This window comes from Bos indicus x Bos taurus, chromosome 19 (genome assembly GCF_003369695.1).
Source record: "Bos indicus x Bos taurus breed Angus x Brahman F1 hybrid chromosome 19, Bos_hybrid_MaternalHap_v2.0, whole genome shotgun sequence".
Taxonomy (NCBI): Eukaryota; Metazoa; Chordata; class Mammalia; order Artiodactyla; family Bovidae; genus Bos; species Bos indicus x Bos taurus.
In genome coordinates, this window is record NC_040094.1 from 31,484,528 (window position 1) to 31,501,854 (window position 17,327).

Sequence of the window (17,327 nt, forward strand, 5' to 3'; positions counted from 1 at the left end):
TCTTTGAGGCTCAGGGGAGACCTGGGAGACTAAAGCAAAAGCCATTTATCTTAAAGGACAGGGACACAGGGACTTGTATGCACACGGTAGAAGGGACAAAGGATTGTTCGGGATCTCTTTATTAAGGCACGAAGTCCATTCATGAGGACTTCACCTTCATGACCTAATCATCTCCTGAAAACCCTGCCTCCTAATACCACAATCTTTGGGGAGTTAAGATATGGTCTCAACATATGGATTTAGCAGAGACACTAACATTCAGACCACAGTGCTAAGCAAGTGAGAATACCTCTTCACAAATGAACTTAAGAGTACTTGGGGTGGGGCAGTGGGAAGGACGGTGAGAAGTGAGCTAGAGAAATAAGCGAGGGGAAGGTCAAGACAGTCAGGAAGGTGCCATTTAGAAACCTCCTCCCACAGCACAGAGGGGAGCAGACTGGTGGGGTCTGGGCTTTCCTTTACAGAAGCTGTGTCAAGCCTCTTGTGGCCTTGAACCTCAGTCCTGTCTCACTAGGACCAACCTCCTCCACCTTTCTGTGTTTGGCAGGTGTTACATCACCCTCACCCAGGCCCTGCACCTGACCATGAGCGGGGCTCCAGCAGGACCTGCAGGCACAGGCAAGACAGAGACCACCAAGGACCTGGGCCGGGCTCTGGGCGTCATGGTCTACGTGTTTAACTGCTCCGAGCAGATGGATTACAAGGTACAGGCCCAGCCTTGGAGGGGCTGGGGCTAGGTGGTGGCCCAAACCATTGATCAGCTTTATCCATGCCGCTCTGGCCAAGCTCAGAGACCCAGACCAGGAGGTCTCTGCTTCTCCACAGGAGACATGGGGACCCTTGGCCCTGGGAGCTGAGTGACCTCCTGTTAAACCTCACCACCATGGAATCCACTTCCTCTAATGAGCTCTGCAGCCACAGATGGGTGACTTACCCTCTGGGACCTTCCTTCCATCATTTGTAGAATGAGGAAGCTGAACATATGTCCAAAGGCCTAAATTCACTACTTGACCCAGAAGCACAGAAAGGCTCATAAGTGGTTGATATGAAAGTCTTCACTTAAAAGCCATAGATGTGCTCTTCTGTAAAAGTGGGCATTTTTCCAGAATTTCTCAAGGGCACAATACTCTACAAGGGCAGATTTGGCTTCTGAAGACAGACTAGAGTAACCTCTATTCTTTTTTTTTTTAATTTTTGGCTGCACTGGGTCTTAGTTGCAGCACGCGGGCTTTTCTTGCTGTGGTTGCATGCAGCGTGTGGGATCTTAGTTCCCTGACTAGAGATGGAGCTCGCGTCCCCTGCACTGGAAAGCAGAATCTTAACCCCTGGACCACCAGGGAAGTCACAGTAACCTCTGTTCTTAGCAAGAGATACATAAAAGACAAGAGCAAGGCTAATATTCTTCATTCAGGCACGCTTCATTTTTACATTATTTTAATATCAAATGTATTCCAGGCGCTGTGTCATAAAGAAAGGCAAGGGAAACAAGACAACCATTAGGTCACCTCTTAGCAACATTCTGCTTACAGCTAGACCTTACATAGATTCTTTGTTATAAAAGCATAATAATAGGTTATCTCACTGTCTCATTTTTTTTTCATTGTGTGTATTTTTGTAGACTGCCAGAAGTCCCTTTTGAAAATAGGATGGCATTTAAATAAATTTAGGGCAGAAAAAGAAAATAATTACATTAAATAGATCAAATATTTATAGGTATAAATGATGTGATACGTTGATTGCAAAATAAATTCAATTTTAAAATAGTTTTAGAGACTGCAAGATAGCACTTGCAGTTACCCCATACAGAACTCTTTAAATGAGATTGATCTGCTGCAACTTTAATCATTTCTCTTGTATATAAAATTTTGCTGCACAGAGTTGCAGAATCCTGTAGCACCATGTTTTCTCACAGAAAGCAGACAAAATGAGGATTCAGGCCCAAAATAGCTATGCTCCCATAGTCTACGCACTAAATTTTAATATGGTTGCTTTTATTGATGAACTCATAAAGATAACGTTTCTCTTTAAGCCAGGCTGGAAGAAGAAATATTTTTCTCCCTTTAAAGAAACAAGCTAAGCTTTAGGAATAAACTTTCTAGATTCTTCTAGAGTTAAACAATGGCAGCATTTCTGAGATAAACATACTCTCCCAAGAGGAACATTCTGGAGGACACACTTAGACATGGAAGACCTTGGATATTGACTGAAGAAGGAAAGGCATATTTCTTAAAGTCACACCTAACATGGGAAACAGGAAGAGATGAGTTGGCTCCATGGTCAGAGGTCACTAAGGTCATTTTACTCAGTCCTTTCAAAACTTGATTACTGAACTCTGACCCCACCAATTCCTCTAAGAGTTCGGGATGAAAGGACGAGTCTGCCCTCAATTTGTTTGAACCATGAGAAAGTTCAGCCATGTGTGTCTAGTCCAGACACAGATCAGAGCAAGAACAGTAAGTATAGCTGTAGTGGGACACAGCAAAAGTAAGGTGACCACTTCCTGGACACCAGACATCCTTTGTAACCAAGCAGCCTCACTAAGCAGTGTCAAACCCCCTCTTCCCTTTCTTGTTCAGCTATTCAGATAGAGAATGGAGTGATGGGCAGATAGATAAATGGAAATGGAGCGATAGATGATTGATTGATCAATAAATAAATGATAGAGAGATTGGTGCTTCCCAGCTGGCACTACTGGTAAAGAACCCGCCTGCCAATGCAGAGATGTAAGAGACGTGGGTTCCATCCCTGGGTGGGGAAGATCCCTGGAGGAGGTCATGGCAACACACTCCAGTATGCTTGCCTGGAGAATCCCGTGGACAGAGAAGCCTGGCAGGCTACAGTCCATGGGGTCGAAAAGAGTTGGACATAACTGAAGTGACTTAGCATGCATGCAGAGAGATATATAGATTAGATGTATGCAATAGTTGTTGTTGTTGTTCAGTTGCTGGTCATGTCTGACTCTTTGCGACCCCATGGACTGCAGCACGCCAGGCTTCCCTGTCCTTCACCATCTCTTGGAGTTTGCTCAAACTCATGTCCATTGAGTCAATAATGCCATCCAACCATCTCATCCTCTGTTGTCCCCTTCTCCTCCTGCCTTCAATCTTTCCCAGCATCAGAGTCTTTTCCAATGAGTTGGCTCTTCCCATAAGATGGCCAAAGTATTGGAGCTTCAGCTTCAACATCAGTCCTTCCAATGAATACTAAAGATTGATTTTTTTTTTAGGATTGACCAGTTTCTAACCAGTGGTCTTTAAGGAACCTGGAGTTCTATAATAAAGGGGATAGAAAATTATCAATACTTAGACATGTAATGGTAAGCCTAGCACGGATGGTAATTTAATCTCTGTACATCTCTTTGCAGTCTTGCGGCAACATCTACAAGGGCCTTGCTCAGACTGGTGCCTGGGGCTGTTTTGATGAGTTTAATCGAATCTCTGTGGAGGTCTTGTCAGTGGTGGCGGTGCAGGTACAGGGGGCAAAAGTTGATGGGAACATGTGGTCTTCATGCCAAGCACTGAGGACTTCTGCATCCTCTTGATTTCACCCTCTCCTCACCCTTCCCCCTGTTGCATTTCTTCTATCTGCTTAAATCAGGCATGGGTGCAGCACACGGTATCCACAGGGCCCTACCAATACATTTACTGGCCTTGATTCTCCATTTCCTTTTCTGTAAAATGGGAAGAAAGAACATCCATGCACCTGTTTCTTGGGGATGAGGAAAGGCTCAGCAAGATGGCAGAGCCCAGCTCCTTAGAAAAGGCACGGAACTGTCTGTCATGAATACTCAGACCCATGGTGGCCCAACGCAGCACCTAGTACTAGAGGTTACCAACAGGCTGTCTCCATGTGTCCCTGCAAGGAGTCAGGGGACAAAAGGGGAGCAGTGAGAGACAGATAGACCAAAGTCAGCAGAGGGTTTGCCTTGGGCTCCAGAGATTATATGACCAAGTTCCACATATAGCTGGGATTGTGAAAGAAGCAGGTTCTTGTAGAGTTAGCCAGACAAGGTGGGGAGAAGTGGTTATGTGTGTCAGCTCTGAAACCACACTGCCAGTGTTCACTTCTTGTCCTGCCACTTACTAGCCATGTGCCCTTGGGCAAGTCAATATCTCAAACTCCACATCTGTAAAGGGAGTTAATAATAGTACCTACTCGATCTGGTTGTAATAATTATGGAATGAGTTAACTTAAAGCCCTACACATAGTGGGCACACAATAAATGTCAGTCTCTGACATGATGGTGATGGTGGTGATAGTCATGGTGATAATGGTGGTTGTGGTCATGGTGATGATGATGGTGATAGTGGTGATGATGGTGATGGTGGTAGCGATGATAAGGGTGATGATGGATGATGGTGATGCTGATGATGATAATGGTGATGGTGGTGGTGGTGGTGACGGTGATGGTGATGGTGGTGATAGTGATGGTGATAGTGGTGGTTGTGGTCATGGTGATGATGATGGTGATGGTGGTGATGATGGTGATGGTGGTGGCGATGATAAGGGTGATGATGGATGATGGTGGTGGTAGTTGTGGTGATGGTGATAATGATGATAATGGTGATGGTGATAATGGTGGTTGTGGTCATGGTGATGGTGGTGGTGATGGTGGTGATGATGGTGATGGTGGTGGCGATGATAAGGGTGATGATGGTGATGATGGTGGTGGTGGTGGTGATGCTGCTGCTGATGATAATGGTGATGATGATGGTGGTGGCGGTCGAGGTGATGGTGGTGACAATAAGGGTGGTGACTACCGTGGTGGTGGTGGTGGTGATGGTGGAGTGGTGGTGATGATGATTACTCTCATTATTACTTGAACCCTGAAGGAAATGGGTTGAAGAAAGTAGAAGGTTGGAACACACAGGACAGGGAAGAAGGGTCTACTCCCTAGTCTCTCTGGTCTCCTCTACACCCTTCACTCCTTCTCAGCGGGCCCAGGTCTGGCTGTCTTAGCAAACTTAGCATCCTAACTAATGAGGCAGTGCCCAGCAGCCACTGTCCCCAGTGTAGAACAGACAGATACTGAATTTGCCTAATTTTGAAACTGCCCAACACAAGGGCAGTAATGAGGTCTCCAAGATCAGTTGCCTTTTGCTTCTGGAGTTAAATGAAATCAATTCAGCCTGGAATTCCCTGATGCTTTCACATTCTCATCCAGGAATATATCTAAGGACACATTCTCAAGAAAGTGGTCTGACAACCACCTGGGCAAAAGCTGAGTTGCTACTGTTTAAAATCATAGACCCCAGAGGGGAAAATTGCACTGTGTTCACGCCGCAATCCAGGTTGGCATGTTGGTGCAGAAGCCACAGCAGCTGTGACAGTTCCCCCACCCTCCCCTCTCCTCCTCTCCGCTCCTCACATGTCCATGTCCCTCTTCCCAGTAACTTCTACAAAAGTGAGCATGCCTCAGTGTCCTCATGGGTGGAAATTTTCATTTCTCTGTCAGATTGGTTAAGCAGAATTACGTATCCAACTGGGAAAGGTAAAGCAATTCCAAGAACAATTATTTTTTAAACGTATAAGATACTACTTTCCTTTTTTCTGGAATTTTGCCACTACTGTTGCAATCAGCTCCCAAGGCTTTGGGTTATATGGGCCAGCCATTACCCTGCGCCTCCAGCCTGGGTCCCCTCCATGCTCCCTGATCAGATTCAAGCCCTGACTGTGTGCTGGGCTGTGGCTGGAAGCGGTTAGACACAGCAGAGCAGCTAGCAGGGGCTCTAGAACCCAGCACAGCAGTGTTTCAAAAATTAACGCTCTGAACAAATAGATGCTAGTGTCTCAGAGCTAGGGGAGCTCCCATGAAACACTGTTTATAGAGGAGCCTGCTACTGCTGCTAAGTCGCTTCAGTCGTGTCCGACTCTGTGCGACCCCATAGACAGCAGCCCACCAGGCTCCCCCGTCCCTGGGATTCTCCAGGCAAGAACACTGGAGTGGGCCTAAGGTCTAAAGTAAAAACACAGAAACATTTTTTAAAATGTAAAATGGGATGAATGGGTTGCACTTCCCAAAGAAAGCAGACTTCAATCTGCCCCTACAGAGAGAAGCATGGAGTGAGCCAGGCAGGGTTTTTGATTTTGATTTTTTAATTTTGTATTGGGGTATAGCTGGTTCACATTGTTGTGATAGTTTCACCCCACATCCCTCACTGGGCGATGAGGGAGGAGAGGGGCCCCAGGGCAGAGTGGTGCTGTGAGCGCCATGGGAACCAGCAGAATCTGGGCTGTTGGGCCAGCGTGCCGGGCTCTGGAGGCCACCTCGGCCAGGATGCATGGACATTCTGTGCATGGAGAAGAAGTTTCAGTCTCAAGCTAATTGCTGTAAGCTCAGCAATTCTGTCATTAGATCTTCACTTGGGAAAGAAGCTGAATCCCAGTTGTGGAACCGCTGGGTGTTCTGGCAGAAACCGCCCTTCTGGACACTAACATCCTCACCTGTGGGGGATGGTCCGCTTCCTCCAGCCCCTCTTCCTGTCTCTGTCTGTCTGTGTGTCTGTCTCTCTGGTCCAGCTGTCTGTCTCTCTCTCTCTTTCATAAGTGTTCCAGTTCTGATTCTCTCTCCGCCTCTCCTCTGTCTCTGTCTCTGTCTTGTTTATGATCCAGCTGTTCCTCTCTCCTGTCTTATACACACTCCAGTTATTTCACTCTGAGCCTCTTTCTCTCTCTCTCTCTCCTTTGTTTCTGATCAGCTCTGTTTCTCTCCCTCTGCTTCTCCCTCTGGTATATGGCCCAGCTCTCTGTCTCTCTGTTATTTATAGTCCAACTCTTCCCCTCTCTTTCTCTCTTATATACACTCCAGCTGTTTTGCTCTCTGTCTCTCTCGCACACATATTCAGACACACATCCCTGCAGCCCAACCTCCACAGAACCCTTGACTGTTCTAAACACCTGAGCACAGCTGATACACATGAGGTTCACTCAAAACCTTTCACTGGCCCCGACTTCCCAGTTCTGCAGATGTCCTAGGGCCTGGCTGGACAAGAGAGGCCCTTTTGCCTTCCCTCCTTCTGCTGCTGATCATTTTCGCACACATTTTCCCAAAGCAGCAGGTGTGGAAATAAATAGGTGAATTTCATTTCTGTCTCTGCTTCACTGCTCTAAGAATGATCTAGAATCTACATCTGACCAGGTCAAGCTTCAGCGTAAATCCCCTCTGGCTCCAGACCACATTTAAGAAAAACTCTAATCTCTTTAGAAAGACATGACTGGCCCCTGGGCATCTGGCCCAGCCTCCCTTTCCACTGTGGCTCTTTCCTCTCCTCACCAGACACTCCATCCCTGCTGGACTCACCTGTGCTTTCCAGGTCTGTTGTAGAAATGTAGATGGGGGAGGAGCTGAGAGAGTTAAGACCAGATAAGGACCACACTGCAGCGATGGAGGACAGGTTAACAGTTTCCATGTTAGTTGCTGTTGTTGAGCATTTTTGTGTGTGTGCTAAACTCCTTGTGGACTTTATTTCACTTATTCCTTAGAGCAAGCCTGGGCAGTAGGTCCTGGTGTTCCTTCTTTCCATCTTGTAGTAGCTGAGAGCCCAGGCTCCAGAATCCACAGATCTGGATTCTGATGCAGATACCAGCACTGAGCAGCTGTGGAGGGCTCAGCAAACTACTCCCCTTTCGGTGCATCCAATTCTTTACAGAGAAAGAGGATGATGATAATAAAGAGCTCCCCTCAAAGGATGCTGGTGGGGATCCCACGACTTAATCCAAAACTGTGCTCAGGACAGCAGTCAGTATGGGGGGAGGGAACCAGTGTTCAGAGCTGTCCATCTCCAACCTTTTAGGCACCACGTGATAGGCATGGGCATGGGGCTAGGGGCAGCCAGATCCTTTAGACACGCACTCAGTGCCCATTAGTAAAGGGTCCAGGGCTCAGGCCTTAGGCCTGTCCTTCAGTGTGACCCTGGGATCCCAGCCTTAGCCACCATCCGACCCCTGGAACACAGAGGGGGCGTTTTCCCATGACTTGTTCACCAGGTAAAAAGCATTCAAGATGCAATTCGAGACAAGAAGCAGCGGTTCAACTTCCTTGGAGAGGAGATTAGCTTGAACCCATCTGTGGGCATCTTCATCACCATGAACCCAGGCTACGCTGGTCGTACAGAGCTGCCCGAAAACCTCAAGGCTCTGTTCAGGTGAGCATTCACTCTGCCCTGGGCATACAAGGACCCCAGAGACAAGCTTCTTTATTCTTTCCACTGAAAACATAAGACATATATGCTAGAAGAAATGTAGAACATATATTAAAAAGTAGATTATATAAAACACATTTAATGCCATCAGCAGTACAATGATTTTTTTGCCGAATTGTGTTCTGTTCTTCTTTACAGGCATAGAATTTACGCATTTGTAGTGTATGTTTGTGGTCTACACACAGTTTGGCATTGTTCTTTAATTTCATAGTTTGTCACAATCCTATCAAAAATAGTTTCTTCTTCTGTTAAATATTCTTAAGAAATCTCATTTCATGACTGTGTTTTATTCTATCAAGTGCATGGTCCGCAATATAGTTAGCAAGTCCCCTGTAGTTAAACGTTAAGACTGTTTCTGACATTTAAAATAAATTTATTCATCATGGTAAAATATACATAAGTAGTTTTTTTGTATGCATGATTATTTTCTTTGGCTAGGTTCCCAGAAATGGAATCACTGAGTTAACAGGGAGAAACATTTTTAAGGCTCTCGACACACATTGCCAAGTTGCTTTCCACAAACAGTAGTGCCAAGTGACACTCCTGGAAATGATGCATGGTTGTTGTTCAGTCGCTCAGTCATGTCCAACTCTTTGCAACCCCACGGACTGCAGCGTGCCAAGCTTCTCTGTCCTCCGCTATCTCCTGGAGTTTGCTCAAATCCATGTCCATTGAATCAGTGATGCCATCCAACCATCTCACATTCTGCTGCCCTCTCCTCATTTTGCCTTCAGTCTTTCCCAGCATCAGGGTCTTTTCTAATGAGTTAGTTCTTCCCATCAGGTGACCAAAGTACTGGAATTTCAACTTCAGCATCAGTCCTCCCAATGAATATTCAGGACTGATTTCCTTTAGGATTGACTGGTTGGATATCCTTGCAGTCCAAGGGACTCTCAAGAGTGTTTTCCTGCACCACAGTTCAAAAGCATCAGTTCTTCACCAATCACTCTTCTTTATGGTCCAACTCTCACATACATACGTGACTACAAAAAACCAGAGCTTTGACCATACAGATCCTTGTCAGCAAAGTTAAGTCTCTCCTTTTTCATACACCATCTAGGTTTGTTGTAGCTTTCCTTATAGAGAAATGCAATAAAGACACATAACTACTCTAAGCTCCTATTACATACCTCATAATTTTAAAATTAAGTAATTGTAGGGACTTCTCTGGACTTCCCAGGTGGCATTAATGGTAAAGAACCCCCACCAATGCAGGAGATGTAAGAAACATGGGTTTGATCCCTGAGTCAAGAAGATCCCCTGGAAGGGGGTACGACAACCCACTCCAGTGTTCTTGCCTGGAGAATCTCATGGACAGAGGAGCCTGACAGGCCACAGTCCATAGTGTTGCAGAGTCGGACGCAACTGAAGCGACCAAGCACAGCACAGCGTAGGGACTTGTCCAGCAGTCCAGTGGTTGAGACTTCGCCTTCTAATGCAGTAGGTGGGATTCAATCCCTGGTCAGGGAGCTGAGATTCCATGTGCCTCATGGCCAAAAAACCAAAGCATAAAACAGAAGCGATGTTGTAACAAATTCAATACAGACTTTAAAAAAAAGAAAAGAAATACAAGGGAAAGAAATTCTTTAAAAATGAAATAACCATAAAATAAAATGTTACTAGAAGTAGAAGGAAAAGTCACAGTAAGTTCTTATATACAGATAAAAATTCCCTTCGGTATTCTATTTCTCATTTTGTGGCAAGGTGGGGTTAACAGGTACTGACTTCAGCTCTTGGCATTGGGCGTTGGCATTTGTATGCAAATAAGTGTAGAATAATCTCTGAGGGTCTGGACTTGGAGAAGACAAGTTTCAGGATGAAAACTAGACAGATTAGAGAGACTCGGTTCCTCAACAGTAGCCCCAAATCTGTGATAACTTGGGGCTAATTACTAACCTGTAATCTGCTAATTACTCAGGCTTCACTAATCTGTGCCTTGTGTAAGGCACACTAAACTTAGCTTTAAGACTTGAGTCATAGCTCCAACTCTGTTCCCATCTGATCACATCATCCATCACCTTGAGCGGGCAAGTCCACTCCCTGTTTACCCTTATTAATTCATTTTAACATTGAAAATCTTCGATGAAATCATTGGCAAGGTCTCAGTTTCCACCCTCACACATGCCTTCATCTATGATCTCAGCCAGTGTCTCTTGTCTCACAAGCTCCTGTCCAGGCGTGGCTGGGGACCCAGTCAGCCCTATGTCTCCCTCTCACAGGCCTTGTGCAATGGTTGTCCCGGACTTTGAGTTGATCTGTGAAATCATGCTGGTGGCCGAAGGATTCATCGAGGCACGGTTATTAGCCAGGAAGTTCATCACCCTTTACCAGCTGTGCAAAGAGCTTCTCTCTAAACAGGTAACCCTCCCTGGTTACACCAGGTGACCACTCAAGTGTGATATTCCCAGCTCTGGATAGATTCTGGAGCTGGGGTATTAGGGAGACATAGCACCTTCTCATAATAGATTCTTTACTGTCTGAGCCACTTATCAGACTTCCCTCTATGGGCTTCCCTCATAGCTCAGTTGGTAAAGAATCCGCCTGCAATGCAGGAGACCCCAGTTCAATTCCTGGGTCGGGAAGATCTGCTGGCGAAGGGATAGGCTACCCACTCCAGTATTCTTGGGCTTTCCTTGTGGCTCAGCTGGTAAAGAATCCGCCTGCAATACGGGAGACCTGGGTTTGATCCCTGGTTTGGGAAGGATCCCCTGGATAAGGGAAAGGCTGCCCACTCCAGGATTCTGGCCTGGAGAATTCCATGGACTATACAGTCCATGGGGTTGCAAAGAGTCAGACGCGACTGAGGGACTTTCAGTTTTTCAGTTTCATAGTAGATAGTCACTGTGCCTATCTAAGCATATTCAAAGCTCTGCAGACTTCTATAATAAAGATACTTCTATAAATAAACTATAACAAGGAAACTTCTGTAATAAAGATACATGTTTATTATCTTAGCTAAGATAATAAAGATACATGTTTTTTATTAACTAAAAATTTAGCTTAGCTTAGCCCAGCATTTAAAAAATAAACCTGTTTGGCCGTAGCGCTCCATTTTTTAATACAATGCTTAGTAACACCTCGTAGACTACCAGTGTCCCATAAGAAACATTGCATGGCCAGTGAAAGCCCTTGGAGGGAGCGGTCTCTGCCTGAAGGAACATGAAGAAAACTGGGGAGAGAGAGTCAGACATCAAATGGCACCCCAGTGCTCTTTGTTTCTGGCCCTTAAATGTGGCTTCTTTCCAGGCCAGACCAGGAACTAGGAACCCGGAATCTTCATCTGCTATGTCGTAGATCTTTTCTTTTGCCCCCACCTTGACCTCCCAAGTGACCTAGTAGTGACATGATATCTCATTCTGCTGACACGAGCCTGAGCCCGTGGGTCCCGAGTTCCAGCATGTCTGGTCTCAGCAGCCCCCTTCCCCCAGGATCACTATGACTGGGGCCTGAGGGCCATCAAGTCTGTGCTGGTGGTGGCCGGATCCCTGAAGCGAGGAGACCCTGACCGGCCTGAGGATCAAGTCCTGATGCGCTCGCTGCGAGATTTCAACGTCCCCAAGATCGTGACTGATGACATGCCAGTGTTCCTGGGCCTGATCGGGGACCTGTTCCCTGCCCTGGATGTCCCTCGGAGGAGAGATCTCCACTTCGAAGCCCTGGTTAGGAAGGCGGTGGTGGAACTGAAACTCCAGGCTGAGGACAACTTTGTGCTCAAGGTACATGGGGTTTTTCCTCCCTCTCGAGATTTGTCTCTTAATTCTTTTCTTTAACAATGGGTTATACTTCGTCCTTAACCCAAAGGGCTGCTCTCAATGTACAGATATTCATCGACTGCAAAAACTCAGTTGACTTCACTAGCTCTTTACAGGGGCTTCCCTGGTGGCTCAGGGGTAAAGAATCTGCCTACAATGCAAGAGATGCGGGATGGATCCCTGGGTCAGGAAGATCCCCTGGAAGAGGAAATAGAAACTGTCTCCAACATTCTTGCCTGGGAAATCCCCTGGACAGAGGAGCCTGGCGGACTACAGTCCATGGGATCTCAAAGAGTCAGGCGTGACTGAGCAACTAAACAACAGCAACAGCTCTTTAGAGGGACACCCACAGTGTGGAATGTGTCATAGGAATGCAAGAGAGGGACAGAGCCCCTACCATCGGGGGTTCACATTCTCACAGAGGAATGAGACACAGGCTCTGTTATATCGTGTTCCTTTCCTGTGAATTACTTCATGCACCATAATAACATTGATGCGTCTCAGAGACGTTACTTTCTGCAAAAGTATTCAGCAAAAATAACACTTAGGGCAAAGAAGGCTTCCCTGGTGGCTCAGATGGTAAAGAATTTGCCTGTAGTGCAGGAGGCCCAGGTTTGATCCCTGGATCGGGAAGAACCCCTGGAGAAGGGAGTGGCTTCCCAGTCCAGTATTCTTGCCTGGAGAATCCCATGGACAGAAGGGCCTGCAGGGCTACGTCCATGGGCTCCAGGGTCATAAAGAGTTGGACACGACTGAGTGACTACCACTTTCACTCAAAATGTACAGAATATTGTACCCAAAGCCCTAAAAACTCAGCAATGTGTTATTTCATCAAAAAGCTCTGGTTTGAGAAGGCATCCTGCAGTCTTTTAAAAGTGATAATATTAACTTGGGAAGAAAAGGAATAGTCCCATGGAAGTGTGAAAACTGGGAAGGAGATATAACAGTAAATTTCTGGAAAGATGGAGAGAGGATGGAAGAAGACTGACAAATCAAGCAGAGCAGAGGGGGTTGCAGGTGTAGAAAGGGCTCAGGGGACGAGGAGCCAGGAGGCCTCCAGTCTGCCAAGCAGAACCTCGGAGCAGCTCTGGGCTCAGAGCAGGTAGTGAAGGAGGGCAGGGAATGAGGAAGAGAAGTGAAAACAGCCAGGAAGGGGGAACGTTAAGACACATCATAATGGGATTTCAGAAGTCAAGGGTCAAGAGGAAAAAATGAAGGTTTTGTGGCTGGGTGATGGATTGAGGTGTACAGGTGACCCACGAAGGAATGAAATTCAGGATGATGTCAGAACCTCTCACCAACAATATCAGATAGTACTGGACAAGGAAACCATTCCTTCAGATTCTGAGGTGAAACGATCTCAAAACTCCATTATGTGCCAGGTTATCAGATATTTTCAAGGAGTTACAGATTTTATTAATATTACACAGGCATCCTATTCGATTAAGCTATTTGAGAACATACTACAACAAAACATGGATGAAAAACAAATGTCATGGGATTCAAAAATTCAAGAATCAAATAAGGGAAGTCTTTGAATTATCGCTGTCAGCAGACCTAGAAAGCAGTTAACCCAAATCAAGGCAGCATTTCCATGGTCTCTAAGGAAAAGGACCTCAAAAGTAGACAAGGCATATAAATGGGAAAGAGAATCACTGAAGAGCTTCAGGCAGTCATCTACCTGGTATGTGTGTGTGTTGAGGGATGAGAGACAAAATTAGAAGCTGATTTGGGCCAGATTGCAACAGGGCCTTGTAAACCAGTGTAAGGATTTGGGATTTCATCACCGAAACTTAGGAGAACCACTGAAAGGACAACCTGATGACAGTGACAGGATCACATTTTCATTCCAGTAAGCATACAAGAGTGTAAAAAGGTGAGCCTGAAGGCAAACTACATCAAGAGTGATGATGCCTCCCATGTGACCACTGTCCCCCAAAGAGCTCCTTGACGCCAGCCTCATCAAGCCATCTGGTCAACCACATCATGCTGTCACACCACAAGCCTTTGTGCTGTTTCCTCTGCCTGGAATATCCTTCCCATTCATCTTCTTGGCAAACTCCTACCCACCCTTGAAGCCCCAGTTCAAATGCCCCATCCCCTGTGAAGCCTTTCATACTCCCTTTATCTATATAAAATCTACTGTTTCTTTCTATCTGTTGCCATAATGTCCATGTTCACGGGGTTCTCATGGCAAGAATACTGCAGTGCGTTGCCATTCCCTCTTCCAGGGGTGGGCTGATGCTTTCAAATTGTAGTGCTAGAGAAGACTCTTGACAGTCCCTTGGACAGCAAGGAGATCAACCAGTCAATCCTAAAAGAAATCAACCCTGAATATTCATTGGAAAGACTGATGCTGAAGCTCCAATACTTAGGCCACCTAATGTGAAAAGCCAACTCATTGGAAAAGATCCTGATGCTGGGAAAGATTGAAGGCAGGAGGAGAAGAGGGAGGCAGAAGACCAGCTGGTTGGATGGCATCACCAATGCAAAGGATGTGAATTTGGGCAAGCTCCAGGAGATGGTGAGGGACAGGGAAGCCTGGTGTGCTGCAGTTCTTGGGGTTGCAAAAAGTCAGACGTGACTTGGCTACTGAACAGCAACAACAGTCTCTTTTCACAGCATTTAGTAAATACATCAGCCATAGCAGTTATGCCCTTCTTGCATGTGTGCATGTACTCAGTTATGTCGGACTCTTTGCAACCCCTAGACTGCAGCCCACCAGGCTCTTCTGTCCATGGGATTCTCCAGGCAAGAATGTTGGAGTGGGTTGCCATTTTCTCCTCCAAGGGATCTTCCTGACACAGGGATTGAACCCACATCTCAATTATCTCCTTACATTATAGCAGTTTGTCAATATGACTTGCTTCTCTATCAGACTATGAGATCAGGAAGGGCTGGAGAGTCATCTCTGAATCTCTCTCACCAGACACACTCTCTAGCACTTAGTGGTTACTAATAATTACTCACATGATGAATAAGTGAATAAACGAATCATGTTGCCCCACATTTAGGACCCCATTTTATCCTGGGGGGAGTAACCCTTCCTGTGTTGACCTCAGGTCTCACTTCAGGCATCAGTCGGGCTCACAGGGGAGTGGTGGGGATGTGGGTGAGTGACAAGCGGTCCCTCTGGCCGGATTCTGTGTCTCCCAGGTGGTCCAGCTGGAGGAGCTCTTGGCAGTGCGGCACTCCGTGTTCGTGGTGGGCAGTGCAGGAACTGGCAAGTCGCAGGTGCTGAGGTCCTTGCACAAGACCTACCAGATCATGAAACGCCGCCCTGTCTGGACCGACCTCAACCCCAAAGCGGTCACCAACGATGAGCTCTTTGGCATCATCAATCCAGCCACACGAGAATGGAAGGACGGTAAGGGCAGGATGCTTCTGTCTTAGCTACTTGGGCTGATGAGAAGGCAGTGGGGAGGGTGCGGAGGAGGGAAAGCCGAGCTGATCAGTTTGGGGTGGGAGGAGGTGAAAAGAATCAAAGAAACTGATTTTGGCTTGGAGAGGATCATCATCCATTGGGGTATTTTCTCTCCTTGGGGATTTTTCAGCTCATAGAGAGAATAAACCAGGCAGGCCTTCTCAGCTGCAGTTCCGTGATTGTGGACTGCAAGTCATGGGGTTCCCACATTGCCTGGCAGAGGGTGTGACATGGGTCAGGCAGGGAAGCCCACCTCTCATTCCCAAAGGAGCAGGCAGTCTAGCGTCCCACAGAGGGTACCTCCCTGTCAGTATCACCCCAGGAGTGATGGGGAGGCTGCTACAGAAGACTCATCTCAGGAGCATCCTGGGACCACAGGAAGATGTGTATAGGATGGGGCGTCCCAGGTGGCTCCGTGATAAAGAATCCGCCTGCACTGCAGGAGGCATGGGTTCAATTCTTGTGTCGGGAAAATCATCTGAAAAAGGAAATGGCAGCCCACTCCAGTATTCTCGCCTGGAGTGTCCCATGGACAGAGGAGCCTGGCCGGCTGCAGTCTATGGGGTTGCAAAGAGTGGGACAGGACTTAGCGACTGAGCACATATGCATGTGTGCAAGTGTATAGGATAATACAAACACTGCTCCCTTTTATATGAGATCTTGAACATCCATGGATTTTTAGTGTCTGCAAGAGTTCCTGGAGCCAAGGAGCTGGTCCCTTCTACAGTGATTCAGATTGTCCCAAACCCATGCTCACTTGGGGCTGACCCCAGTGTCGCCTTCTGAGAACTGAAAATTGTGACAGGTGTTGAAAGGGTATCCTGTCACTGGGAGAGAGCAAAAAAGAAAATGGAGAAAACTCTCCACAAACTGATCAGATCTCTTTCCAAAAGCAGTGTGGCTTCCTGAATGTGGTCATCTCAGGTCCCGCCTAACATCCCAGTGACTACATCAGGGTATACTGCCTGTTGTTGTTCACTGGCTCAGTTGTGTCCGACTCTTTGTAACCCCATGGACTATATAGCACACCAGGCTTCCTGTCCTTCACTATCTCCCAGAGTTTGCTCAAACTCTTGTCCATTGAGTCAATGATGCCATCCAACTGTCTCATCCTCTGTCGCCCCCTTCTCCTCCTGCTCTCAATCTTTCCCAGAATCAGGGTCTTTTCCAATGAGTCAGCTCTTTGCATCAGGTGACCAAAGTATTATAGCTTCAGCTTCAGCATCAGTCCTTCCAATGAGTATTCAGGGTTGATTTATTTTAGGATCGACTGGTTTTATCTCCTTGATGGCCAAAGGACTCTTAAGAGTCTTCTCCAGCACCACAATTCGAAAGCATCGAATCTTTGGCACTCAGCTTTCTTTATAGTCCAACTCTCACATCCATATTTAACTACTGGAAAGACCATAACTTTGACTATACAGACCTGTGTCAGCAAAGTGATATGCCTGGATTCCTCTAATTTAGGGTCTTCCATCAGAGGCCTTGAAAAATGGGACTTAATGAGTAGCCTCTCTAATTTTTATTTCACTATTAATGAGGCTTAGCATCTTTTCCTTCTTAGCGGTCTTAGTAATTGGCTCTTTTGTAATTTTATTCCTCCTTATTATATTCTTATCAGTGTGTAAGTTTTTTTTTTAATACATCAAAGACATTAAACTTTTATCTGTTATATGCACCACTAATGGTTTTGATCTGTCTTCCATTTGTCTACAGATACTTCATGACATGTTTACCATGTACTTTATAAAAGGAAATTATGTCTGTCTAGTCTTTTTAGCATCTGGGATTCCTATTTAGTTTATGACTCTTTCTAATTTTAGAGCATAATATCATAAATTTGGACTTAAAGATTCTTTTCACATTAACATTTTTTACTCATCTGAAGTTTATTTTGGGGCTTATCTGGGCTTCCCAGGTGGCACAGTGGTAAAGAACCCACTTGCCAAT

General features: G+C 46.2%; 1 protein-coding gene across 2 annotated transcripts in view; it reads left to right on the forward strand.

Annotated features, from left to right (window-relative positions):
• DNAH9 (dynein axonemal heavy chain 9) overlaps positions 1–17,327 on the forward strand; it is a 285,309-nt gene that overhangs the window by 104,863 nt on the left and 163,119 nt on the right. For both annotated transcript variants that reach the window (XM_027516812.1, XM_027516811.1), the window contains exons 27-32: positions 548–704; positions 3,365–3,469; positions 7,987–8,144; positions 10,421–10,559; positions 11,630–11,917; positions 15,110–15,320. In XM_027516812.1, the coding sequence (XP_027372613.1) occupies positions 548–704; positions 3,365–3,469; positions 7,987–8,144; positions 10,421–10,559; positions 11,630–11,917; positions 15,110–15,320 (1,058 nt within the window). The remainder of the gene's footprint in view (positions 1–547; positions 705–3,364; positions 3,470–7,986; positions 8,145–10,420; positions 10,560–11,629; positions 11,918–15,109; positions 15,321–17,327) is intronic.